At 31.7% G+C, this 27,218-nt stretch overlaps 1 protein-coding gene across 1 annotated transcript in view; it reads left to right on the forward strand.

The window, feature by feature from the left end:
- LOC143062506 (contactin-4-like) overlaps window positions 1-27,218 on the forward strand; it is a 50,276-nt gene that overhangs the window by 17,126 nt on the left and 5,932 nt on the right. The window contains exons 17-29 of the mRNA XM_076234177.1: window positions 2,508-2,677; window positions 3,026-3,163; window positions 4,157-4,333; window positions 5,523-5,593; window positions 7,143-7,365; window positions 7,663-7,730; window positions 9,075-9,193; window positions 10,532-10,665; window positions 11,063-11,260; window positions 18,606-18,743; window positions 20,331-20,549; window positions 25,521-25,575; window positions 26,487-26,586. Of these exons, the coding sequence (XP_076090292.1) occupies window positions 2,508-2,677; window positions 3,026-3,163; window positions 4,157-4,333; window positions 5,523-5,593; window positions 7,143-7,365; window positions 7,663-7,730; window positions 9,075-9,193; window positions 10,532-10,665; window positions 11,063-11,260; window positions 18,606-18,743; window positions 20,331-20,549; window positions 25,521-25,575; window positions 26,487-26,586 (1,810 nt within the window). The remainder of the gene's footprint in view (window positions 1-2,507; window positions 2,678-3,025; window positions 3,164-4,156; window positions 4,334-5,522; window positions 5,594-7,142; window positions 7,366-7,662; window positions 7,731-9,074; window positions 9,194-10,531; window positions 10,666-11,062; window positions 11,261-18,605; window positions 18,744-20,330; window positions 20,550-25,520; window positions 25,576-26,486; window positions 26,587-27,218) is intronic.

Here is a 27,218-nt window from a genome sequence, read left to right on the forward strand (position 1 = left end):
CATGCCCACGAACCAAGGAAAATTGATATTTAAAGAGTTAGAAATGGGGTTCCTTCTAGTATTTACGGTGATAAGATACGAAGTGAAATACCTTCTCTCACTCTCAGTGACTGCTGTGGAAAGTAAACTTGAAATTGATAGTTCAAAAATAAAACACAATAGGTACATTGCTCATACACTTGTTTCCGGGATTGGCTATTTTTAAAGTTGAGTGACTATTCAGATTATTACATTTTACATGTGCAGTTGAATTAGTTTTGAAAATAAAACTATCCAGCTGTACCAGGGCTGCCAAAAAATTATGCGTGAGACTCACGCATGTTTATGCTTTTTTGCGGCAGTATCCTTGGATCTATTTTTTCCCTCTTTGATCTTATCAATTTTGGCCAAATCTCACGCATTTGTTTAATGAAAAGTTGGCAGAATGGCTATACATGTGTCAATGAAAACTATGGCAATTGTATCCCACAGAGCATTCTGCTCTTTGATTATGATGATTTTGATCAAAAGACATTCAGTAAGCAAAATACATTCTTCATTAATAATTAAGTTATGTAAATATTTTTATGGTGTAGCATAGTCCCTATGAAATGTTAGAAATAGGCATAACATAAGTTGCACCACATCAAGTGTTTAGGATGTACCTAGGTGAGGTTTAGGAATTTGTGTCAGATGTTCAGACCCCTTGATTTTTTTCCATCAATACAGGTTAAATACTTTGCTCCATGACACCCTTTTTTAGCTCACCTGACCTGAAAGGTCAAGTGAGCTTTTCTCATCACTTGGCATCCGTCGTCCGTTGTCCGTAAACTTTTACAAAAATCTTCTCCTCTGAAACTACTGGGCCAAATTTAACCAAACTTGGCCCGATCATCCTTGGGGTATCTAGTTTAAAAAATGTGTCAGATGACCTGGCCATCAAACCAAGATGGCCGCCATGGCTAAAAATAGAACACAGGGGTAAAATGTAGTTTTTGGCTTATAACTCAAAAACCAAAGCATTTAGAGCACATCTGATGGGGTTTAATTGTTTATCAGGTCAAGATCTATCTGCCCTGCAATTTTCAGATGAATCGGACATTGTTGGGTTGCTGCCCCTGAATTGGTAATTTTAAGGAAATTTTGCAGTTTTGGGTTATTATCTTGAATAGAATTATAGATAGAGATAAACTGTAAACAGCAATAATGTTCAGCAAAGTAAGATCTACAAATAAGTCAACATTACCAAAATTGTTAGAGAACTCCTGAAGGAGTTATTGTCCTTTATAGTCAATATTGAACAATTTTGTAACTTGTACAAAAATCTTCTTTTCTAAAACTATGGGCCAAATTTAACCAAACTTGGCCACAATCATTACTAGGGTATCTTTTTTAAAAAAGTGTCTAATGACCCTGCCTGCCAACCAAGATGGCTGACATCAGTAAATACAGTAACAGGTGAGCGACACAGGCTTTTGAGAGCCATTAGTTCTTTTTGTATATTACTTCAAAAGCACATAAAACTTCATTTACCAAAATTTAAACAGATTCTAGATTTCTTTTTTCTAGATGGAGACCCTCATCAATACCAATGCAAATATAAGGTAAAATTCAAAGTCTTTTTAGCTTATTTTGTTCCTTAACTATAAGTGCTCTTCAAACTTAAAGTATCAATTTTAATTTCTTGATTTTTTTTAATTTCACAAGAGAACATCCTTAAACCACAGTTACTGTGAATACTTTAATTCGTTGGTATAAATTTTCTTGGTTTGAGCAACATTTACTTGTTCGTGGGTTTTTAAATTCGTGGATTTTAGTTTTCTAAAAAAAATAAAAATTGAAAAATTGAAGCCATTAGAAAAGAAGGTTACAAATTGTCTGGATTGAAGGAAATTGCAAAGTAAACATTGACTGTGAATGATCAAATTAATTAACCCGAGAAAGAGTGATCAACAGATTAAAGACCATCAAATGCGTTAATAAGGCTGACTTAAATAAAACAGTTACATAATCAAATGCTATAAACATATCTTGAATTATAAAATAATTCTTATCAAAAGCATCCCCAGCATGAATTTATTATTTCCCACATATAGGAGATTATGAAGATATAAAATGAACACTTTATCATAGCATATCAATACCGAAAATCTGACTTTCATCGATCAAAAATATTTGTTTATGAGAATTATAAGATCAAGAGTTGTACAATTTAGGTTTTTTTTAAAGATTAAATGGGCATAATCCTGTCTGCAGTTGTAGTTCATAGTGCTTTTCCCTGTGACTACTATTACAGTATTCTCAGATTTGATGATATTTAATATACTCTCTAGATCTATCAGTAGTCAAACCTACATGGGGATATTTCCATGTCTTGATTTGGACAACGGTTGTTTCATTTTATTGGACACTTAAATTCGTTGATAAAGTCATCCACGAAAACCATGAAAATTGGTTCCCCACGAATAAAAGTGCTTTCACAGTACTTTATTAGTGCTATATAATCCTTTGCTGTTATATACTTTCAGAATAGATGTAGATTACAAAAGACTACCCATTACAGCAGGCAGTACAGATACACAGATAGAAGTGGTTGGTTTATCTCCAGGATCCATGTATATGTTTGTAGTGTCAGGGGTAAATCCAGCAGGAGAAGGCAGGCTTAGTAATGTGTTATCTGCTAAAACTATGGACTCAGGTAAAGTTCACTTATATTTTTCATTGTGTTTGTCTTCTTTAGATACTGAAGTGGAAATAATATAAATAATTTAAGTGCAACAGATTTAAAATATATGATCTGCATTATGTAATTATAGATGGAAAAATAATAATGTTTTTTTTGTTCATTAACTTCTGCAAAATCATGAAAATTAATGTATTTTTAACAATTTATTTCCATGGTAAATTCTTCTGCATGACTACAAGTATGATAAAAAAGATAACCTACCAGGGATAACATTCCTTACTTTGAACAAGGGCCAAAAATAGTTGATGAATCCAAACCTAGTTTTGTATGACAGTATTTGCAATCATTATAATTTTGCAGGCCCTTCACCACCAAGAAATTTGAAAATATTGTTTTCAAACAGCTCAACTGTGCAGTTGGAATGGGAAATTCCTGCTGAAACAAATGGACAGATCAGAAAATACCAAGTATGGTATAAAGCAAAGGGAGATAACACTGGTTAGTAATATAGAACAAATGGCCAATCAGAAAATACCAAGTATGGTATAAAGCAAAGGGAGATAACACTGGTTAGTAATATAGAACAAATGGCCAATCAGAAAATACCAATTATGGTAAATAATAAAGGGGATAACACTGGTAATTCATTTGAATAAAAAGGACAGATCAGAAAATCCAAAGTTTGGTATAAAATAAAGGGAGATAATACTGCTAAGCAATTTGAAAATCAGTTCTCATAATGAAGGTAAAGTCTGATAAATTAAACAACTAATTCATATGACTATATATCTAGAATTCTTGAAGATTTAAACAATTCTCCTGTTATTGTTTATTTTACCTATATATTTGTTTATCAAGTCTATTGCGATGGATTTTGATATTCCTTAGTGAGACACATCGTTTCCAAAAACATATTGGAGTTTTTTAAATCTTTTAATTGTTGACAGGAGAGAACAGGAATCAACACCAACAAGACTGTGACATCAAGAGAGCCATGGTGTAGTGGTTAGTGCATAGGACTACTAACACAAAGGTTCCTGGTTCAATTCCCGTTTGGGATGAAAATTTCAGGAACTCAATTTTCGGCTCTCCCTTGACACCATCTGCGAGTATGGTTTTGAGGAAACGATGATAGTCCGTCGAAAGGGGACGATAAATGGCTGACCTGTGTTAAGAGAGAGCCATATCTCTTGCACGTTAAAGACACCCTTGTAGATTTCGAAAAAGAGTAGGCTAATGCCGCTACAAGGCAGCACTCACACCCGCAAAGTGGAAAGGGATTAATATCAATTGCAAAACTTGTTTCCCAATCCACTATAAATAAATATGTTTAAAACTAAACTAAAAAACATCTTAGACTCTGTGGTACTAAGAATTCATGACAAGCTTCATTAAACACTTGAAGTTTAACCCTGTGAGGTATAAGATTTCCAATTATTGCAATTTTGTTACGATTTAGTGTCCTTATTACATGTTGGTTTTACATTTTAGAGATTATGTCCCTTTTTACAACTAAAGATATCAGCAAACCATCAGTTACCATGACAATAAGTAATCTTGACCCTTTCACTCTGTATGAGTTCAAGGTCAGAGGTGCTACAAAAGAAGGTGGTGAAGATATGTGGGGAGAATTATCAGGCTATGTTGATGTGAAAACATCAGCTTCAGGTTGGTATTTTTTATATTTACTTAACAAAAAAGGTCTGAATTAATCTGTATTACATGCCATTGATAAAGAAGAAGTATAAATGTGAATATAAAAATCTTCCATTTATCAAATGATATCAAAATATAAAAAAGAAGAGGTGGTATGATTGCCAATGAGACAACTGTCCACAAAAGACCAAAATGACACAGAAATTAACAACTATAGGTCACCGTATGGCCTTCATCAAAGAGCCCATACACATAGTCAGCTATAAAAGGCTCCCATAAGACAATGTAAAACAATTCAAATGAGAAAACTAACGGCCTTATTTATGTAAAAAAAAGGTGAACGAAAAACAAATATGTAACACATAAACAAATGACAACCACTGAAATACAGGCTCCTGACTTGGGACAGGCACATACATTAATAATGTGGCGTGGTTAAAAAGTCTAGTCTGAAAATTGATTTGTCCATTGTCCTTTCCTGACCAACTTATCTTAGTGTTGACACTATTACTGCTTGATGTTTTTTTTGTTTACAAAAACATGACAGAATATAGTTTTTATTTGGATGGATAATTTCTAAGAGATACAGTCATTTGTATCTTAGACATGCAGAGTTTGGGGCAACAGCTTTTTGTGTCGTCCAAAAAAGAAATAAAACAAAAATGTTAGGAAGAGTATAACAACTTAATGGTTTACCAAAAAGATAGCTGGGTAGACTATAAATGTTTGACACCACAGAAAATGTCATTAACCACCAACCACTGAGATAGATATAACATCATATAAGATTTTCAGAAAGTTTTGTTCTTTATATGTGACATCATTAGTCATGCTGATCTTTTTTTTCATGACACCATTATAGGAAAATTCAAAAGAAACCTAGAAATTTGATGTCATGATTAAATTTCAACCAATTATTTGCTGAGTATAGATATTTCACTAGTGAGGAGAAATAATTTTCTCACAGCGATCAAGAAATGTGAAAATAGCTCAAAAATTAGAGAAAGCTTTACTTAGTAGTGTTCTTGATTTTAATAATTCCATGAATATTAAGTTTTTTGGTTATAATTTTGTCAATGATTGCCTCAAGTTCAAAAAAAGTTAATTTAAGTGAATTTTGATAAACTTATGGCAAATGAATGAAAATTAGTCTGTGGGAAAATATCTATTAAGATATAAAGAATATTCTATTTTTTTTCAGTTCCAAGTGATGTGCCACAGATCACAAAAGTACAGACATTATCATCAACTGCAATTCAAGTAGGATGGCAGGTATGTAGAAACAAAGTTTTTAAAATAGGCTGTTAAACAGAAAAAAATCTTTGTTTTAGCTGAAATGATTTTGTCTTTAAAATCAATCCCCTATTCTGATTGACTCTAGATGAGTAGAAATTATGCTTAGATTAGTGTAGCCCATTCAAGTCGAAACAAATAGTTTGGTGAGTGGTATATACTACAAATCAATTGATTGGTCGAAACAAATAGTTTGGTGAGTGGTATATACTACAAATCAATTGATTGGTCGAAACAAATAGTTTGGTGAGTGGTAGATACTACAAATCAATTGATTGGTCGAAACAAATAGTTTGGTGAGTGGTAGATACTACAAATCAATTGATTGGTCGAAACAAATAGTTTGGTGAGTGGTAGATACTACAAATCAATTGATTGGTCGAAACAAATAGTTTGGTGAGTGGTAGATACTACAAATCAATTGATTGGTCGAAACAAATAGTTTGGTGAGTGGTAGATACTACAAATCAATTGATTGGTCGAAACAAATAGTTTGGTGAGTGGTATATACTACAAATCAATTGATTGGTCGAAACAAATAGTTTGGTGAGGGGTATATACTACAAATCAATTGATTGGTCGAAACAAATAGTTTGGTGAGGGGTTTATACTACAAATCAATTGATTGGTTGATTGATTGGTGTTTAACTTGACTTTCAACGCTATTTTTTTGCAGTCAGTTTTTATTGGTGGAAGAAGCCGGAGTGCCTGGTGAAAACTAAAGACCTTCTGTATGAAAACTGACGAGCCTAGTCAATTGAGATTGGAGTTGATTGCACATGCCCTGTTGGGAATTTAAACTAACAATCTCATTGATGAATGGCTAGTGATACAGTAGTTTGACCACTCAGTCACCAAGGCCCCTACTAAATATCAAAGGCGCTCCATTACATTACTCTTTATTATGTTTGTTGTGAACGTTAAATATCACGGCAGTACCTTTTTGTAAACGTTACGTCTTTCCCGGCAAATTTGAAAGAATAACAACTTTGTTTTCTTGCTTGTTATCAATCTTACATTTCTTTAGTTACTTGTATTTACATGCTTTATATTGTTGAATCGGTGTCGAGATGTACGAAATCATGCTTGCTTTCTATATAATTCATATTTAAGTACATACTGACAGTTATTTACATGATAAACCTTGACCGGCAACAAACTATATTTGTACACGCAAGGATAAGGCGTGCTAAGACCTATAAAAAAATGGATTTTGCTGATAGCAAATGAATTTGAACTGATCTTGAAAGATTCAAAGAGGTAATAACACATACACGAAAACACATTCAACCATTTTAACATATTGTATTTCATTTACCTGTATTTATTATTATTGATAATAATAATCTCTGATACTTTTAAAAGTTGTTTAGTCATTATTTAATATCCAGAAACCAAAGATATTGTTTGTAAATTTAAAGATTGGTAACAATCTTTACAATGTTGAATAAATAAGTAATCAAGTTTTTTTTTAAGAAAATTAATAGTTAATATGATTAATTCAGTTTAAATATGATATTTGTTTCAGGACCCTCCAATGAATACATGGAATGGTCAGAGTTTGAAGTATCGTGTATACTTTACTGATTTAAATTTTACCTCTGCAACAAATCAGATGACAACAGCACATTTTTCTATCAATATCACCACCTTGTCACCATGGAGATGGTACTCTTTTGTCTTGGAGATTGGAAATGAAGCTGGTTGGGGAGATAGAAGCAATAGTGTTATTTCAAATACATTTTCATCAGGTATTATCAGTTTAGTTTTTGTAGTTTGAAAAGAGCTGCTCATGTTGTGTTATTTCATCTTAGTAACTAATATGAAGAGAATCCAATGCTTTTTTTTTTAATAATCTTGGCTCATTAATTTTGAGTAACCTACCATTATGATTTGATATGAAATGTGATTTTTCCTGAATATGCATAAGATAATTGACCATTATGAATAAGGAGATGTTTTATGATTTGATTATGGATGTCAGCATTTCAATTTCAATAATTGTGAAGACAAAGTAGATTGATTTTAATGAAAAAATATATTTTCAGCCCCAACAGCACCTCCAGTGATTTTAATTATACAAGCATCAGATAAAGAAGTTGAAGTAACATTTCAGGTAAATAGCATATAGTAATTTATTTAAAGGACATATATGAAAACAATGAAAGTTGGAGCTGAGACTAATTTGTTACTGTAGTCTCAGGTTGGTGTTGAATTTTTTTTTTTTAGAATTTTAATTTAAGATGTTTAAGAGAATGAATTAACACCATTTCTATCCTTCTGTGTGTTATGGTATGTATAAACATGTCTATAAAACGTTTGTAGGCATTATTTTGGTCTGGTATAGCATTTATTAACATTTTAAACTTTGTGACTGCAAAAAGTTTCAAGGTCAAAGGTCACATCATAATGGAAAACCTAAAGGTACCATAAATTCTTCATCAGACCCCATCCTATGCATGAACATGCATATGATTAGTTTTCAGATATAACGGTAATAGGTTGAGGTCATAATATATACAGTTTAAGTTCCAGCTTTCATCCTGAGTCCTTGTCAAAAATAGAATGCTTGGAAATGAAATTCTATTAAATTTCAAGATAAGAGGGTCTTGCTCATGGTCGCAATATGACAAGAAAATTTAAACTCATTAGTATGGTATATATTATAAGTTGTTAATTGAATTTTTGCTAAATATTGTAAAATGATTGTTCTTGAGGAGAACTGGAATCATAGTTCATGTATGGGTCAATTGCAAAGGTCAAGTATACATGTTTTAAAACATTATAGATGTTACCCTATACATCAGATCTTCACCAAACTTTGTATAAGAATGCATAAATCCCACAAGACAGATAACCCTAAATTTAAAAAAGACAAATCTTTTAGAGGCAAATTATACAGATAATATATTTACAACAGGTCATACAATAATATACGCTTTTCATAAATACTATCATAAGTCTGTAGAAATGATGTTGTACTGCATGTAACACTCTCTTTTTTGTATACTTCCTTGTGATAACCTTTTTATGTCCAACTTGGTGCCATTATGTTTTACAATCTATGCATCAGTTCATTCATTTGTACATTCCTCAATTCGTCTGTTTGTTTGTCTGTATGTCCCGCTTTAGGTCAAAGTTTTTGTTCAAGGTAATTTTTACGAAGTTAAAGTCCAATCAACTTGAAATTAGTACACATGTTCCCTATGATATGATCTTTCTAATTAAATGCCAAATTAGAGTTTTGACCCAAATTCTACAGTCCACAAAACATAAAAAATGATAGTGTGAGTTGGGCATCCATGTTCTATTGGTGACATATTGGTGACCTTCTGCTGTTGTCTGTTCTATTGTCGGGTTGTTGTCTCTTTGACACATTCCCCATTTCCATTCTCAATTTCACTATGGACACATTTTTGTTCATAAATGATATGTTGTTATACAAATAATTATTTTATAGTTACCAGACAAGAGAACATGGAACAGTAAATTAACAGGAATTATTATACAGTATACAGATGGAAATTCTGTAGAGACAAACTATGTTGATAATATACAGAGGACTTCTTTGACAATCAGGTATGTATGTGTATTATTCTATGCAACAAAGTTGACTTGTGCAAATACATCTCATAAAATACTAAAAATTAATATTTTAAAGAAAAAGCACAGTTTTTCCGTTTTCATTATGAATTCAGCTGTGATATATTTAAAGATTAACTGAAGGCTCACACCCTCAAACAAGATGTTTTAACATTAAGGATACTCTGATATCTATTGATAAAAGCAGCAAATGATATCAAGGAAAACATGCTGGATTTTTCAACTGTACTCCTATAAACTATGTCAATCATTACCCTAAAAAATGCAATCATAACAACTACAAAAATCAAAACACATCACTAAGATCGTTGTAGGAAAAGTTGACATGGGCAATTGGAAAGGATCTACTGCAAAGATTAATCTTAAACTTCAACATTGCCTAAAATAAATGTTTTGTGATTTTATATAAAAAAATTGCTTTAATGTCAAAGGGAATGTCATTTTTTTTATAAAATGCTTAGTACCACAAAACACAGATGAAGTTTTATTTTTGGTGCTGTTACTTTTACTGTTCTAGAGTTATGCCCTTTTTAAATGGAAAAAGTGCTGTATTTTTTATGCCCCACCTACGATAGTAGAGGGGCATTATGTTTTTTGGTCTGTGGATCCGTCCGTCTGTGCGTCCGTTCGTCCGTTCAGGTTAAAGTTTTTGGTCAAGGTAGTTTTTGATGAAGCTGAAGTCCAATCAACTTGAAACTTAGTACACTTGCTGCTTATGAGATGATCTTTCTAATTTTTAAGCCAAATTAGACTTTTGACCCCAATTTCACGGTCCACTGAACATAGAAAATAAAAGTGGGAGTTTCAGGTTAAAGTTTTTGGTCAAGGTAGTTTTTGATGAAGCTGAAGTCCAATCAACTTGAAACTTAGTACACTTGTTGCTTATGATATGATCTTTCTAATTTTAATGCCAAATTAGATAATTACCCAATTTCACGGTTCATGGAACATGGAAAAGGATAGTGCGAGTGGGGCATCCATGTACTTTGGACACATTCTTGTTCTTTAATTCTTTCTAACTTAAGTTTACTTTAACCAATTATTATGAAACTTAATCAAAATGGTTATAACAACAAAATTCAAATCAAATACTAATTAGAGTATTGTCACTTTTACTGTTCTTAATTTATGTCCCTTTATAACGTTATATGCAAGCTTGGGCATCATCTGTGTCCCATGGAAGCATTCCCCATTTATTTAAATCAGTGCTATTTTAAGTTTTTAAATTTTCTCGCATGATCTAAATTGTTATTGGGCTGTTTCTCAATTTTTTCATTAGTAGCTTTAAAAAATAAAAGTGACTTGAAAAATGTATTATTACTTTTGCTTTAACAGACAACTGTTGCCCTGGACTGACTACAGAATAAGATTAAGTATATATACAGACAGTGTACCCAATGGTGATGGGCCTTATACAGAATGGAGAACTATCAGGACTAATGAATCAGGTAGGAAGAAAATTTTGCAATCATCCAATCATGAGCATAGAGTTTTTCATACCCCCCTCCCCCCCCCCCCCCCCCAAAAAAAAAAAAGTAACAAGGAACCTGTGACTAGTTTCTACAGGGTGGGGACTTTCAATATATATTCAATGCATGAATTTATCACTTGTGGGAATAGTTAATACTGGTTCATTGAAAAAGTGAAATAAAAACCTGTAAAAATATCCATGCTTACGCTACTTTGTAATCTAATGTAACTTGCATTTAAAGTGGTCAATTACTGTTTCTCAACTATAGTCCATCTGAAAGCACCTTTAATTTAGCTTTATTTAAAGTGTTAACTGTAATATTTTTTGAATTACTCTTTATGTACAATGCTGGAAAATATACTTTTGCAACTTAGCACCTGGTACAGTTGGAAATGTCAATCACCATGCCACACCAACAAGCATCACCTTAACCTGGTCACCCCCACAAAAACCAAATGGAGTTGTTCAACACTATGTAATCCAGTACCAGGATGAAGGTATAGGAGCAGACCACCTCACATCTAATATTCTGGTATTTAGACCAACAACTGAAGATACTATGTCTGGAAATGGTAAGTCACAGTCAATTTAACTTTAATGATTCATCTATTTAGAAATATTTACCTTATAAAACATAGGTAAAATGCATGTTTTGTCTAATATCTTGAAAACTTCTATAGCACAGCTAAATTGTTTAGAACGTTGAAAATCTACCATCTGTCCTTTTATGTACTGTGGATTCATTTATTTTCGTGGGTACCAATTTTTGTGTAAAAAGGAAAACTTGTTTGTTCATGGATATTTTATTTCGTAGTTTTGCAGAGGTCTGCATACAAGCTCATTGAATATTTGTCATTTGTTGAACATTTAATTTCATGGTTTACCTGTACTCACAAAATCCACGAAAATTAGTATCCTACGAATAATAATGAACCCACAGTAAATCAAAACTGTCATGACATCTTTTTTATAGCCCTTTACGACTTTTACCCATTTTTTTTCTTTAGTTTTGCCTATCATCCTGAATTTGACTTGAAATCTATCACAAAATAAAAGAACTTAAAACAGCAAAAATTGGTCAGTTGGCTCCTTATAGAAGTTATTGCCATTAACAATTTTTACAATTTGGATTAGTTTTTGCCTATTTTCTTGAAAACTTTTAAGATAGATAGAAATTTAAAATATCACAAATGATCAGCAGGACAACATCTACAAATATATCAACATGACCAAAATAGTGTGTCAACATTCTTTAGGAGTAATTGCCCTTTAAGATGATTTTTGCCGAAATTAATGTATGAAAGAAAACTATAAGCAGCAAACCTGATCTGCAAGGCAAGATCTACAAATATGTATCCATAGCTGAAACTATCAGTGGACTCCGTATAAAAATTATTGCCCTTACATTGATTTTTGTCGAGTCTACCTCTGAAGCTCGAGATAGGTATAAGTGATCCAGCGGTGACTACTGGGGCAGTAACTAACTACTTTGAAGCTTTTTATTTTAGAAGGCATAATATTTTAGAAGGTTACTGCATACTTTGTATATAGATGTCTTATGTTATGAAGTTTCTGTCTGTCATATGTCCATTGTCCTTAACCTCATTTACAGGATTCAGTGAATAATTTAAAAAAAAGGTTTTGTAAAGATAATTTCTCTGATTATGATTACATTTTTTAAAGTATAACTTTATTTAGTATGTGTGACCTTGACCTCATTTTCATGGTTCATTGGTCAATGTTAAGTTTTCATGGTTATATTTGTTTCTTAGATACTATAAACAATTGGTCAACTATAGTTAATGCATATATTGATTGAATGATTGTTAAATGTCTGTCTGTCATGGTGTGTCTGTCCTTGACCTCATTTGGCCCTTGCTAAAGGCAATGGTGACATTAAGTGTTACCTTTGACCATTCATCCTTTTGTCTCTCTATCTTTCCATTATTCCATCTTTCTGTCCCTTCTATTTTCATTTATGTTTTCAGAAATATTCTTCTTTTATAGTTTGTCTTATTTATTGCAGGACAGAAATACAACTTGTAAATACAAAAATAATGTATTTTATGTCATAAAACTTATGTCATATCTAATTGATCAGATGAGAAGCTTTTTGATAAACATGTTATGTAACAAATGTAAAAATGATCAAAAAGAACATGTGTTTAGCATTAACCTTTAAATAATAATTATTCTTTCCACAAAGTAAGAAAAATCGTTTTCAAACTTGAAGACAAATTTAAAAATTTTGATTAAAATTATTCCGTTGCCAGAGGTAAAACTTTTAGATTTAATAGAAATTGAAAACATTAAATTGACTGAAATAAACAACTTAAAAGAAAGTAATTGAAGAACATAAAATACAAATGGTGTATAATGTGTTGACTTTGCACTTGAGGATGTGTATAGGATGTGTCAGACATGAATGATTTTCCTGATGATTTGAACATCAATTTGTTTTATAAGTAATCATACTGTCAGGATAGTTGGTTCACGGCCAAAGTATATAGTCAGTCTTAACAAATTTGTAATTATAAAAATTTATCAACTTAAATAAAGATTGTACGGACTTATTTTGAGGAGTATATTAAGTCAGTCTTAACAAATTTGTAGATATAATTTATCAACTTATGATTATATATAGGCTTATGTTGGGGGGTATAAAAATTTACCAACTTACGATTTTATATCAATTGTTGGGGGGTAAAAAAAATTATCAACTTATGATTATACAGACTTATGTTGGGGGTATAAAAAATTTATCAAATTACGATAATATGGACTAATGTTGGGGGTTATAAAAAATTTATCAACTTCAATTGTATGGACTAAACATTGGGAGGTATGATTTTAATTTAGGTCTTAATATAGACATAAGACCTTTAAGCATTCTTTTTTCATTGGTGATAAATCTTTAACTTGAGCAAACATTTTCTTTGAAGGCAGCTTCAGGTTAAATGGAAATCTAATTCATTGTCTGGTTAGGCTACTATTTTTCAGATTGATATAAGAAACACTAGTTATTTAGAAAATATGTGTCCAGCTGCTTTGTAACATTTGTATGCTCTTGAAAAAATATTTCCAGAGCATATATTATAATTGTGACTTTGTCTTTCTATCCTTCTATCTGTGTGTCCAAAACATATTGTTTCAAGATGATATTACTTTAGTTTCTCTTGTTTTGAGGTTGGGAAAAAACGAAATTATGCACTGAAGAATGATATTTGGAAGGAAGAATATCCTTTTGACTCTGGGTTTAAAAGTTTAAAAGTGATTATAAAAATAAATATCAGCCATACCAACACCACCCTATTTCTGTGACTTTAAACTTTTTCTCGTTATCTAGTCAATTTTTCATCTATATTCTTTTTAAATCTTTATTCTAATAGATAATAAAATTGAGAATGGAAATGGGGAATGTGCCAAAGAGACAACAACCCGACCATAGAGCAGACAACAGCAGAAGGTCACCAACAGGTCTTCAATGCAACAAGAAATTCTCGCACCCGGAGGCGTCCTTCAGCTGGCCCCTAAACAAATATATACTGGTTCAGTGATAATGAACACCATACTAAACTCCAAATTGTACACAAGAAACTAAAAGTTAAAATGATACAAGACTAACAAAGGCCAGAGGCTCCTGACTTGGGACAGGTGCAAAAATGCGGCGGGATACCTTTTCAAACCTTAAAATCATAAAATGCAAAATAAAAAAAATAGAAAAAAAATTAAAAGAGAAAATGTATGTCAGTAAGTTAATCAGTACTTTTATAATAAGAGAGCTATATGATATTTCAAAAGATTATATGGCCATAAGTGGAATTTCCAGTGTCATGTATGAAATGTCTCTAATTACGATGAAATAAAAGATGTGAAAACAAATCTTGATGTATATCATCTTCATCAGTCATAATTATTCAGTAATCTGCATTTTAACTTTAACTTACGGCCTACAGCTAAACTTACACACCTGTTTAAATTATACAGGTAAAATGATATCTAATTAAAGGTATTGATAAAGATTGAAATAGATCACTGACATTTGAGATTTGTTTATATAATAGGTGAATAAATCTTATTTGATGATTATATTGTGAAGTTTTATAAATATCTATCTTGGAATTATGATTATACGTGAAATATAATTAATTTTTAACAATACTGTAAATAAGTAATCTGACTGATTGACCATACATAGTATATTTCCTATCAGAAAGATAAGGATTATGTTTCATATGGGATGTAAAATTTGAAGGTAAGTTTATTTTAATATTTAATAGGCTAATGTATATATATTTCATGAAAAAAATATTCAGAGGAGGATGACGATTTGATATTCAATGGGTTGAACCTGTTGCATCATTATTGATATTTTCATAATTTGATAATTAATTAATGAGAGGCAAATACATACATGGTTGTATCTTTCTTATTTTTCTCATAATTTATATCTTCAAATCTTATTCAGACTCGTTTTGTGTTTTTGATTCCATACCCTTGACTGGTATTAAAATTATCTGCCCTTTTCTTGATCCACCCACTTTTTCATAAATAGAATTATTGTTAATTGTTCTCATCACAACTTTGCGAGTAGTATTAGTCACTGCATTTCACTTTAAAAACTAGCAATCAAGTACAGTCAATTGAATAATAAATACTAATACCCTGTACTGCAGTAACAAAATATAAAATTACAATCAATCTTAATTTATTTTTAGTACAAAATTATATATTTTTAGAAAAATCTCTTGATTCAGTTATTGTATGTCAGGTCATCCATTGTCATTATCCTGTATATTGACAAACACATAATTTAATTAGCAAATTGGAAGTAAAATTTTACCAGTCAGGTTATGATAGACCTTATATAGATATTAAAAGATGTGGTATGCGTGCCAAATAGACAACTTTCCATCCAAGTTGAAATTTGTATAAAAGTAAACCATTATAGGTCAAAGTACGGCCTTCAACACAGAGCCCTGGATTACACAGAACAGCAAGCCATATAGGGCCCCCAAAAAATTGATTGTAAGTTTTACTGAAATTTGTATGACTTACTAGTATTTTTACTCTTAAGACTTTTTGTGAAAATGCGGAAGGTTCCTGACTAATTAGGACATGTGCAAACAAATGCAGTGGGATGTTATGTATAGAATAACATCAGACTGTCCTAAGCGCCTATCTATACAATAGTAGATTATGTCAGAAAATTAGATAAAACCACTCCTAACACAGATCGTGATATTAATTACATAATTATCAATTATATTGACCTGAAAATAGAATTTAGAATTGCTTTAAAGAATGTAAATCATATTAAACAGGTGGAAATCAATCACTGTAATTGGATGTTTAAACCCATTTGTGAATTACTATCCGAAAGTGTGATATTAGAATTACTTTCTTAAGAAAGATAGATTTTATAGATAATACTTACTAAGTGTAATTTTGATCACAATAAAAGGGCCTTTACTTCTGGTGAGCAACATTTCTGGGTGCCTACAATTATTTAAATGAAAAAAAACCCAAGAACACGGAAATTGATATTTAAGGGCCCACTCAGCCAGCAAAGTTTCATCTTATATTCGGTATAGGTTAGTATCTCATCATTTTACTGCTTTCAATGTCTGTCTTCTGACTAGACTACAAACATTAAAAAACAAACCTATTCAGTGAGTGATTTCTGTTATTTTTGTATACATATTGGATAAAATTAATAAAACTGTCACCACAAAAACATAAAAAAAAAACGTGCAGTAACAAAAAAAAAATAAAAATATAGATGTCAATCATTATTTGTCCTTCATATTAATCAATAGAATTTTGATTTTTAAACCTACAGCTATTCAGTATAAGTATTTCTGTTAAGTTTATACATATATATTTGTATGTTAAATATATATAAGGAAAAATGTTACCACAAAATCATGAAAAAATGCATTGACCAAAATATGAAAAACCATGGGTTGTCATATGTCCGTCAGATTGATGACTAAAGTTCCTATCTAAAAACTTTAAAGTCCTGTTATAATTAAAAGTACCAAAGTACAGTTGAATTGTACTAGAAATTATATTTGACTAAGAAGTGGCTATAGTATGATGTCAAGAGGAGAGTACTTTATGTGTTTTAATAACCCTAGTATAATCTATATAGAGGAGATATTACTGACTGTGAATAAAAATTGTATGTAAATAAACTGGAGACTTGTTTGTATATAGATTACGTTTCATGATTTATGATAAAGGATTAATTACCTAGTATAGTATGTACCCAATCTACATAATATATATCTTAAAAACTTGAAATTTGTATGCCAATGTATTGATTTCTAGTAAAATTGTGTTAGAAAAAACATATGGGGGTTGTTGAAGGCAATTACTGTAACTTCAACTGTTCAGAAACTATTGTGAGGTTTTTATTATGTGAAAAATGTGACTTGGTGCAGAAAGCAATTATAGAACTCCCATTCTGATATCTAAAACAGAATATAGATTTTCCTTAAATTGCAATAAATCTCACATTTTGTGTCCATTCTTCCAAAATCTCAATTATAGATGCATACAATGATTTCTGAACTCCATTATGCAATTCCAACCCCTCACAGAAACTTATATGCAAGTAATATATAAAGCATTCAGACAAGTTACTGATTTACTTCCTGTTATCTTAATCTTCATGTACTTCATTTAATTAAATAGTACCAAAAAGCGACCTAGGGCTGTTTTCTGCTCTTCGGTCAGGTTGTTTTTCCTTTTGACTTATTTCCTGTTTCCATTCTCAACTTTATTGTATTGCCTGAACAATTTTTATGGAAATATAGGTTAAGAAGAGCACAGCCTTTTGATTTTTTATTATACCCCACCTACGATAGTAGAGGGGCATTATGTTTTCTGGTCTGTTGTTCCTTTTCTGCGTCCGTTCAGGTTAAAGATTTTGGTCACAGTAGTTTTTGATGAAGCTGAAGTCCAATCAACTTGAAACTTAGTTAGTACACTTGTTGCTTATGATATGATCTTTCTAATTTTAAAGCCAAATTAGACTTGTGACCCCAATTTCACGGTTCACTAAACATAGAACATGAAAGTGGGAGTTTCAGGTTAAAGTTTTTGGTCAAGGTAGTTTTTGATGAAATAGAAGTCCAATCAACTTGAAACTTAGTACATATGTTTCCTATAGTATAATCTTTCTAATTTTAATGCTAAATTAGATTATTACCAAATTTTTACAGTCCATGGAACATGGAAAAGGATAGTGCAAGTGGGGCAATCGTGTACTTTGGACACATTCTTGTTATGTCCCATTTATGGGCATTATGTTTTCTGGTCTGTGCGTTTGTTTATCTGTCCGTCCGTTTGTTTGTCTGTTCCTCGCCGTTCATTCGTCCGTCTGTCCTGCTTCAGGTTTAAGTTTTGGTTAAAGTTTTTGGTCGAGGTAGGTTTTGATGAAGTTGAAGTCCAATCAACTCGAAACTTAGTACACATGTTCCCTATGATATGATCTTTCTAATTTTAATGCCAAATTAGAGATTTTTCCCGATTTTCACGGTCCACTGAACATAGAAATTGATAGTGCGGATGGGGCATCGGTGTATTGGGGACACATTCTTGTTAATACTAGATTAACTGCACCAATCTCATTCTCATTCATTAATAAGTACTTACAGATTTTCTTCATGATTTATTTCTTCACCATAATTTTGTCTCAGTTTAGTTTTAGTTAACGAATTTTTATATTTTATTTACTTCATTTGTGTCAAACAACATGTAGTGGGGTTTATCTGATCATCTTTTATGTATATTTGGAAAAAAAACATTGCTAATTTAGTGCTTTTTCTCTCGCAAATCAATTTTTTCTCTGAGAATTTTTCATCCCAACTTAGTCTCTTTATTAATCCATAAGACTTTTACTTATTACAGAAGTGGTCAAAAGAATCGAAACAGCTTTGACTACAGTGGTATTACCAAATCTCTCACCAGGCCATGTATTTAGGATTACTATTGTGGCAGTAAATGGTGCTGGTGTAGGAGACCAGTTTTATTACACAGCATCAACAGGTAGTTCTCTTAAAAAGTTTCTAGAGTTATTTCCCCTGTCACAATAAGATGAGTTATGACTGCCATTGAGACAACTATCCACCAAAATTCAAATAAAGTGGATGAAAACAATTACAGGTGACTGACTGTACAGCTTTTAAAAATGAGAAAAAAAAAATATAACTTTTAGTCTGGTATAAGAACATTCTGTTTGAGTAAAAACTTTTTCAAGACTGTTATAGCAATATTTTAAAAAAAAGAATTTGAAGAAGATTACTAAGCTATGTGTTTCCTTAAACAACCTGTTCTTGTTATAATTTGGAAAAATATCAATTGATATATATATATATATATATATATATACTGTGTATGAGTATATATCTATATATATATATTTATATACAACTCGTCTAAACATCAACCCAACAATGTTAGATCTGTAAATTTGCTTTCGCAAATTTTTTGTTCTGCCCTCGCCGGGATTCGAACCCATGCTACTGAGATATTGTGACACCTAGCATCGTACTACAGTACATGATATATAAGGCATGGAGATGTTATTTTTACAGATCAGCTCAATTATCTATAGTAAAGGATCCTACAAATTAATGCAAGATACAGTCACAGAAAGTAATTATATTTATAAGTACGTCTGAGTCAGTGACAACTCTACAACAGATTTATCCATCGGATCACCAGCAATGATGGTGATACATGGCTGTGTACATTATGTATATACAACTCGTCTAAACATCAACCCAACAATGTTAGAACTGTTCTTCCCTCGCGGGGATTCGAACCCATGCTACTGAGATATCGTGACATCTAATCGCCTGCACTGTAGCTGTCCTGCTAGACCACACGACCACCTGGGCTTCACAATAATAAAGCTTTCAGTGGCTGTGTGTTACCTTTCCTCGTCAGTTTTAATCTAGCGTCGTACTACAGTACATGATATATAAGGCATGGTGATGTTATTTTATATATTTATATATATACTCATACACAGTGAGGATATATTTAATGCCCCCCCCCCCCCAAAAAAAAAATAAACATAATAAAAACCAAACAAACTATGAATCAAAAATTTGCTTTTTATTGTGGAAAAAATAAATATGGAAAAACATTCTAGCCTCTCTAGTTTAAACAGAATTTATTACACAGCATCAACAGGTAGTTCTCAATGAAATGAGTGAGATTGCCAATGAGACAACTATCCACCAAAGTTCAAATAAAGTGAATGTAAACAATTACAGGCAACCCTTTGGCCTTCAACAATGAGAAAAACCCATACCCTATAGTAGCCTATAAAACTAATCGGTTTTAGTAAAAACTTTTTTCAAGACTTTTATTATACGTAACATTTATAAAAAACATACATTGAATAAGAAGCATTCTGTTTCCTAAAACAGCCTGTTATTCTTATAATTTATCAAATTTATCAATTTATACTGAACATATTCAATTGGTTCCTTCTTATACTTATAGTCACACAGTAAGAATATACTTAATGGAAGTTAATGCCCCCCTCCATTTCCAAAGAAAAATATGTATAACAATTCATCGTTTATTGTGGAAAAAATTTGATACTCAAAATTTTATTTCTAGCCACTTTGCCACCTTTGCCTATTGAAACAACAACAACCAAGGAGGAAATGTCAACTGAGGCCACAACAATCAGCCTCTCTCAATCTAAGGGAGTTAACTCTGTGTTATCGCCAGCAGTATTTGGTGGTATTATAGCGGGAGCTGTACTTGTTGTCATGGTGATAATACTGGTTACCTGCTTATGTATCAGGAGGAAAAGATTAGACCAGGCTAAATATGGTAAGATGCATTGTGAAATTACAACAATAAAATCTGATATTATGGAGAATCACAAAATTTCTTATAATTGTATACCTTCCCAATTTGAAAATTCAGAAATAGTGAACATATATTTTTTTTTAGAATTGAATAGTTACTGTTCGAACTCTTGCTACAAAACCATTATTACTATGATGTGAATAAATATCGTGGGGTTTATCTCAATAAGAAAGCAACCCAGCGAAACTGAAATACTTAAAACGAAATGTCTTGAGGTTGACATAATGTCTTCACTAGTGATTCTATCCTATATCTAGTTCTTAGTAACCCTGAATCTTACAGTGACTTGACTATTAGTGTTGCTCTCCACCAATTGCAACTTATTCAAAATTTTGACCAAATTGCAATTTGTTTTATTTATCCAAATTGTTCAACTGGTCAGAATATTGAACAAATTGCTTAGTCAAAATGTGAAAGTGCAAGGTGATAAAATGAAATATACTTACAATCCTATAAGACTTTAACTGCACTTTAATGATGTTGTGACAATATCAGTCTATCAGTTTGTATAGGTATATTATAGTCATTTCCATGCTGAAGGAACTGTTATTATTTTGAATTGCTATAAAAATGTCCAAACTAAGCTGTCATATAGTTTTTCTTTTTAAAAGTATTCTATATTCATAAGAATCAGATATCATTTTAAATAAAACATCATATATTCAGTAAAATATGTGTGAAATAACAATATGCCATTGATAAGTTTCCATGGGGAGATAATCATTTTGAAAGAAAAAATGATTATCTCCCCATGGAAACTTCCTACAAACCTATTGCAATTTTACACATATTTTACTGAATATGAAATGCTTTAATTCACATAATGTCTGATTCTTATGAATATAGAATACTTTTAGAAAGAAAAACTATATGAAAGCTTAGTTCGGACATTTTTATAGCAATTCAAAATAATAACAGTTCCTTCAGCATGGAAATGACTATGATATACCTATACAAACCGATAGACTGATTTTGTCACAACATCATTAAAGTGGAGTTAAAGTCTTATAGGATTGTAAGTATGTTTTATTTTATCACCTTGCACTTTCATGACTTGGCTGTAGTTTTCTACAGCAGTAAGTTCAAATTTCTGACCAGTTGATTTTATAAAACAAATTGCAATTTGGTCAGAATTTTGAATAAGTTGCAATTTGTGGAGAGCAACACTAACAGTCAAGTCACTGTAATGAAAAGGGAACAAGTTTAACAGAGTGTCAAACAAAGATCAGATGTCTACACCTAATTCAGGAACAGATAAAAAACAAACCCAGTAGAGATACAGCTTAACAAATCCACAAATGAGTATCCTGATTATATGTAGAATACAAGCATAAAATGCCATGGGCACAACCAATTGATTTTCTAGGAAAGGGGTAGCAGTAGAAATTTGGAAAGGAATTTCTTTGCTTGTAAAACCTTAAGAAAAAAGCAGGCCTAGAAAAAGGTGGAAATCAACATTCCCACCCCCAAAAAATCCTCATTCTATAATCAAAATCAAATTAAGCAGGAATGATATGTGTTGGTTCTTTGATAACATTTTCTATGCAGATTTAGTTCTACAGGTTTTTCTGTACATTAATATACTCAGCAATTCAAGAAACATAACCATATCCTTTTCTGTTGTTTGAATGTTTTCACTTTTCTTTGGTTTGAAATTTAAAAAAAAATTGAAACAAAAGCTTGAAATTATTCTTAAGGTAAATATAATTGGAGAAATCTCTTTCTAAATCTTGCAGCAAAGTTATCCTGGGTAAATAAATTTTAAATTGTACAAACAAATGCAATTTTTAATCATGATTTTGTTCTTTCTTTCAATTCAATGAAACAAGTTAGGGCTATTCCAGTAAAATTTACCTAGGAGGGGCGGAACGCCGACGATATTTTTTTCCATAGGTGGGGGGTTGTCAACATAATTGTATTCTGGAGGGTGGTGGTCCCGATTTAAATTCATTTCTATTGGTGGGGGGTTTCTGAATGATAGGTTAAACATATTGTTCCGCCTGTTATGAAGGAAGATTCTCCTGAAAAGGTCGTCCGACTGCAAATAAAGTTGGCAGACCACTAATTTTAAGCGTCCGTTTGTGTTCTTGTCAAACCAGTGATAGGGAAGGACGTGCCCCCTGCGCCTATAGCGCATATTGACAAGAAATGGCGCATACAGTGACAAATGTAAGCGCCCACGTGGCGCACGATACTTTTCACTTCGTTTCGAAACGTTTAGATATCGTCAAATGAATTTTCGATCGTGTTCCATGCCGCCATGTGTGTGTACACAACTGTGTAATGTTCCCCCAATAATAGGAGCACCTATATATTTTTGGGACGTCTCAGATGTTTTCCTATGACAATAGAACCATGCGATTTCACGTCTCGGATGTTTTCCTATTGTAATAATAAAACCATGCGGTCTAACTGATAACCCGAAAAACGTAATTAACCATCATTCATGATATATATTTTTTTTATAAACAACTTTAAATTTGTTAAATTTGGCTAGTACAGACGAGATTTAGCCCTTATAATAATCTCATTTAGTTTAGCTTGCTATTATTTCGATTGAAGAACCCCAAAGACTTTTTAGGAATATAGTTTTTGTCTCCATAAAAGACGCTTAACTGTCCTTGTCATTTTTTGGTCTTTGGCTCATTTTGACATTTTGTAAACATGACTTCTTCATAGCCTGGGGTCCTGGCTAATCTTGTCAGTATACGAATATTTATATTTGGCACAGACAATTAGATTTTTATTGCGCATGTTGCGTGGGTGGTATTGAAGGAAAAAAATGGCCTAATTTTTGCTGAAAAATATGGCCTTGTTACACAGGAGAGTATATCATCATCCTCAACATTTGCCTATTGAAAAAAAAATGTATAAAGAAATATGGTTGATGCCAACCAGTTTCCCCACCTGAAGAATATGTCGTACCTGAAAATGTTATTGACAGTTTTAAAAATAAAATGGGCCATAATTAAAATCGCACCCCCCTTTTTAGGTCACTGTGAGCTATTGCCGTCATGTTGCATCTGTCGTCTGCTGCTCCATAACATTGTTACATGTTTCATTTTATATTTTAATAGCAACATAGCTAGTATAAAAAAGAAGATGTGGTATGATTGCAATTGAGACCAGAGACGGATTTAGGGGGGGGGGCAGGGGCCCCCCCTTTTTGTAAAAAAAATTGTTTGCTTATATAGGGAATCACTGAAGCGTGACTGGAGCGGGCCCCCTCTTAGGTCAGTCAGTGGGCCCCTACTTATGAAAATTTCTGGATCCGCCACTGGAGACAACTATCCACAAAAGACCAAAATGACACAAACATTAACAATTATAGGTCACCGTACGGCCACGTAGGTACACATGGTAAGATTTTTATCAGACATTAGATATGTTAGATAACAACTTTGTCATACACCTGTAAGTGGGTCTCAATTGGGTCAACAGTTGACATGGGATCAGACTTTTTGAGTCAGAATGATTCATGATTGTCATACAAATACACATAAAAACCTGAAATGAAGTCTGGCATGATACAGGAAGTCAGAAACTGCAGAAAATGTAAAAATTATGATAGGATTTAGGGAAAGGGACCCCCCGAATTGAGACCCACTTTTGAAATAAAATTCTGTTGTCATTCATTAATATCGACTGTGGTCTGCATGATGATCTTGATTTGAAAGAATATACTTAAATATGAACACTGTAAAGGCCATAAAGCTATTGCAAAACATAAATTGGTGAAACATTTTCAGAGTATTCAGTCATCTGGCATTTGACATATTTTTTTATGCTTCTGGACAGGAGTGGTCCATTTTTTATATCTCTCTTTCCATGAATGGTTCATTTGAAATACAGGGGTGCAGGAATTCTTTAGTCCTACTAAACTATAATTCATGTACTGTTGCTTCAAAATGTCTTTTAATGCAATCTCAAATGAAAAGACTCCAATATTCTGCACTGAAATAGATAAACCAACAAATTTTACATTTATTTGACAGGATGCAACATTTTTGTATACTTTAAAAAACTAGCTAACTTTTATTTTTTTTTCTCTAGGTAGGGGGTCTTGGAAGAAAATACATGTTCTAGGTGGGGGTGTATTTTTTTAATCTTTTCCATAGGTGGGGGGTCAAAAAATAAGTGGCGTTCCACCCCCCCCCTGGATAATTTTTACTGGAATAGCCCTTAAACAAAAGAATTAAAAAGATCTGAGGGTATAAAACAAATTTTTTATCTTTTTTTTTCTAGATTTTTTTTTTCTTTCCAAATTTTGAAGACTTTATAAAATTTAGTGCTCTAAATGTAAAAAAAATCAATGTGTAAAAAGCTTTAGGAATAGCAGTTTGAATATTCAATTATGAAAGTATTTATTTTGTTGTTGAGTATATTTTGGGGATTTCTTTACAAAATATTGTAGAAATTAACACCTGTTTATAGGTCAAGGGTACAAAGTATCATATAACTTTAAATATCTTGATTTAAGAAATGGGAAGAAGGAAGCTAGTATATGTGTTAAACCATATTAAACAGATGTTATTATATATCACATGAGGAAAAAAAATGAAAGAAATAATTCTATAAACAATATTAGGAATTGTAACAAATTTATGTGAAAAGCAGTTGATAGAAATGGAAGTCTTAAATACAAGTAAGAGTTTCTTATGTTGTGCATGAAATTGACTGTATTATGCATATTTCATAATTGTATAAGATATTTTGATTCTCAAACTTAATGAGAAAAAGAAAAAAGTCCCTCATATATGTACAAGCTACAGATTTCAATGGAATAGCCAGTTATGTTTAACATTGGTCAACCACATTTGATGATGACTGCCCCTGTCTCTGCTACAACTTTAAGTTATTAGAAATTAATTGGAATATTATAGCATGTACACTTTTACCAGTTTTAACTAAAGTTTAACCTAAATGTTTTAGTGAATACAAAGAATCCTGCAGTATTTGGAAACTTACAAGGAGACAAATCTTTAAGGTAAGATTTCATTTCTTATTAATGTAAGATATAAAATTGAATATATGTTGATTTTAATTTTTTACAATACTGTTACAGTAAATGTTGAAATTATAGTGGAGGGGTTATTTTTTTTTCGTGATTATATAAAATATGCAGAAATTAGTTTTAAAAAAGTTAATTATCTAAAGTAACAAGTTATTGCTTGAGGTCTGAAAGAAAATAGTTTAAGGTGGTACCCAACACTTTCACTAAAATCAAATTGGCTCGTTTAATTTTCATAAAATTTGGACAAAGTATTTACTTTGACCCTTTAACCAAAATATATAAATTTCAAAAAATTTGAACCAACCATTTTGTCAGAAAAATTACACTGGTTATATAGCAATTTGACAAACACCAATTGTGATTAGTGGGAAGCTTGATATTCCTTTTACAACACAACGTAATTAAAACGTTTAGCTGATTTTACAGAGTTATCTCCCTGTAGTGTTAGGTACCACCTTAAACCTGCTACATGTTCAAGTGCATGTCACAGAACTTTCTCAATGGTTGTCTTATCTTATTGATATTTTTATATAATTTTGGTTTTCGAGCATAAGGTTTTGATGAATAATGCTTAAGTTTATCTTTGTAAAATTAATTCTCAAATCTCCTAGACTCTTTGTCTATTGTGAAGGACCTAATGCTGACCTATAGATGTCTTTTTTGGTGTCATTAGGTTACTGCCTCACTGATGTATACCTCACATATCACCTCTTATTCAACTGGATAAAACATTCAAATACATCTGCTTGACATGAATTGTACAGGTATATTTTGTCAATTCATTGCCAAAAAAAATTTGGTTTTGTTATTTTGATATTGAACTTTTAACCATTTTGTGTGTAAGCATACAGATCTATTTCTTTATCATTTTTCTATAATTTCAGAACATCTAAATCTGAACAGTTAGACGATGGGGGATCATTACGGAGAATAGATTTTGTAGGAGACACTGTACAATATGGATCTAATAATAAAACAAAGAAGGTAATTTAGGAATACTGAAGGTAGATTTTGTAGGAGACACTGTACAATATGGATCTAATAATAAAACAAAGAAGGTAATTTAGGAATACTGAAGGTAGATTTTGTTATAACTGTATAAATATGATACAGTGATCTTTGAAAGAATATGTTTTAAGATTGTGAAAATTTGTAGATATGATCACAATGTGTATGAATTTTTTTGAACATCATAGGCCATTTTTCAGATCAATCTTTGTTATTGAATACTAATATGTCTGACTAATGTTTTCTATCATAAGTATATTTACAAAAAACGTCAGAGATAAAAGATAGTTGATTGGTGATTGCTTTAAGCCACATCAGCACAAAAAGCTATATTACAGAAAAAAATAGGTTGCATGTGAAAGAAAATGTTGGATCATCTCTTAACATATAACCTCCACTTATGTAATGGATTTATTTCTATAAGTTGTTAGAACTATCAAACATGTACTTTCACCATTTTTGCACTTCTTGAGTGTTGATGTTGAATCAGCATTTGAATAGAATGGATATGGGGGACATAGAGATGTTCATAGGACATCATGAAGATCAGTCTTGGATTACTGGTACCTAAATATTAATCAATATATCAAAGGAACAAAGCTGTAATT

The sequence above is a fragment of the Mytilus galloprovincialis genome, chromosome 2 (genome assembly GCF_965363235.1).
Source record: "Mytilus galloprovincialis chromosome 2, xbMytGall1.hap1.1, whole genome shotgun sequence".
Taxonomy (NCBI): domain Eukaryota; kingdom Metazoa; phylum Mollusca; class Bivalvia; order Mytilida; family Mytilidae; genus Mytilus; species Mytilus galloprovincialis.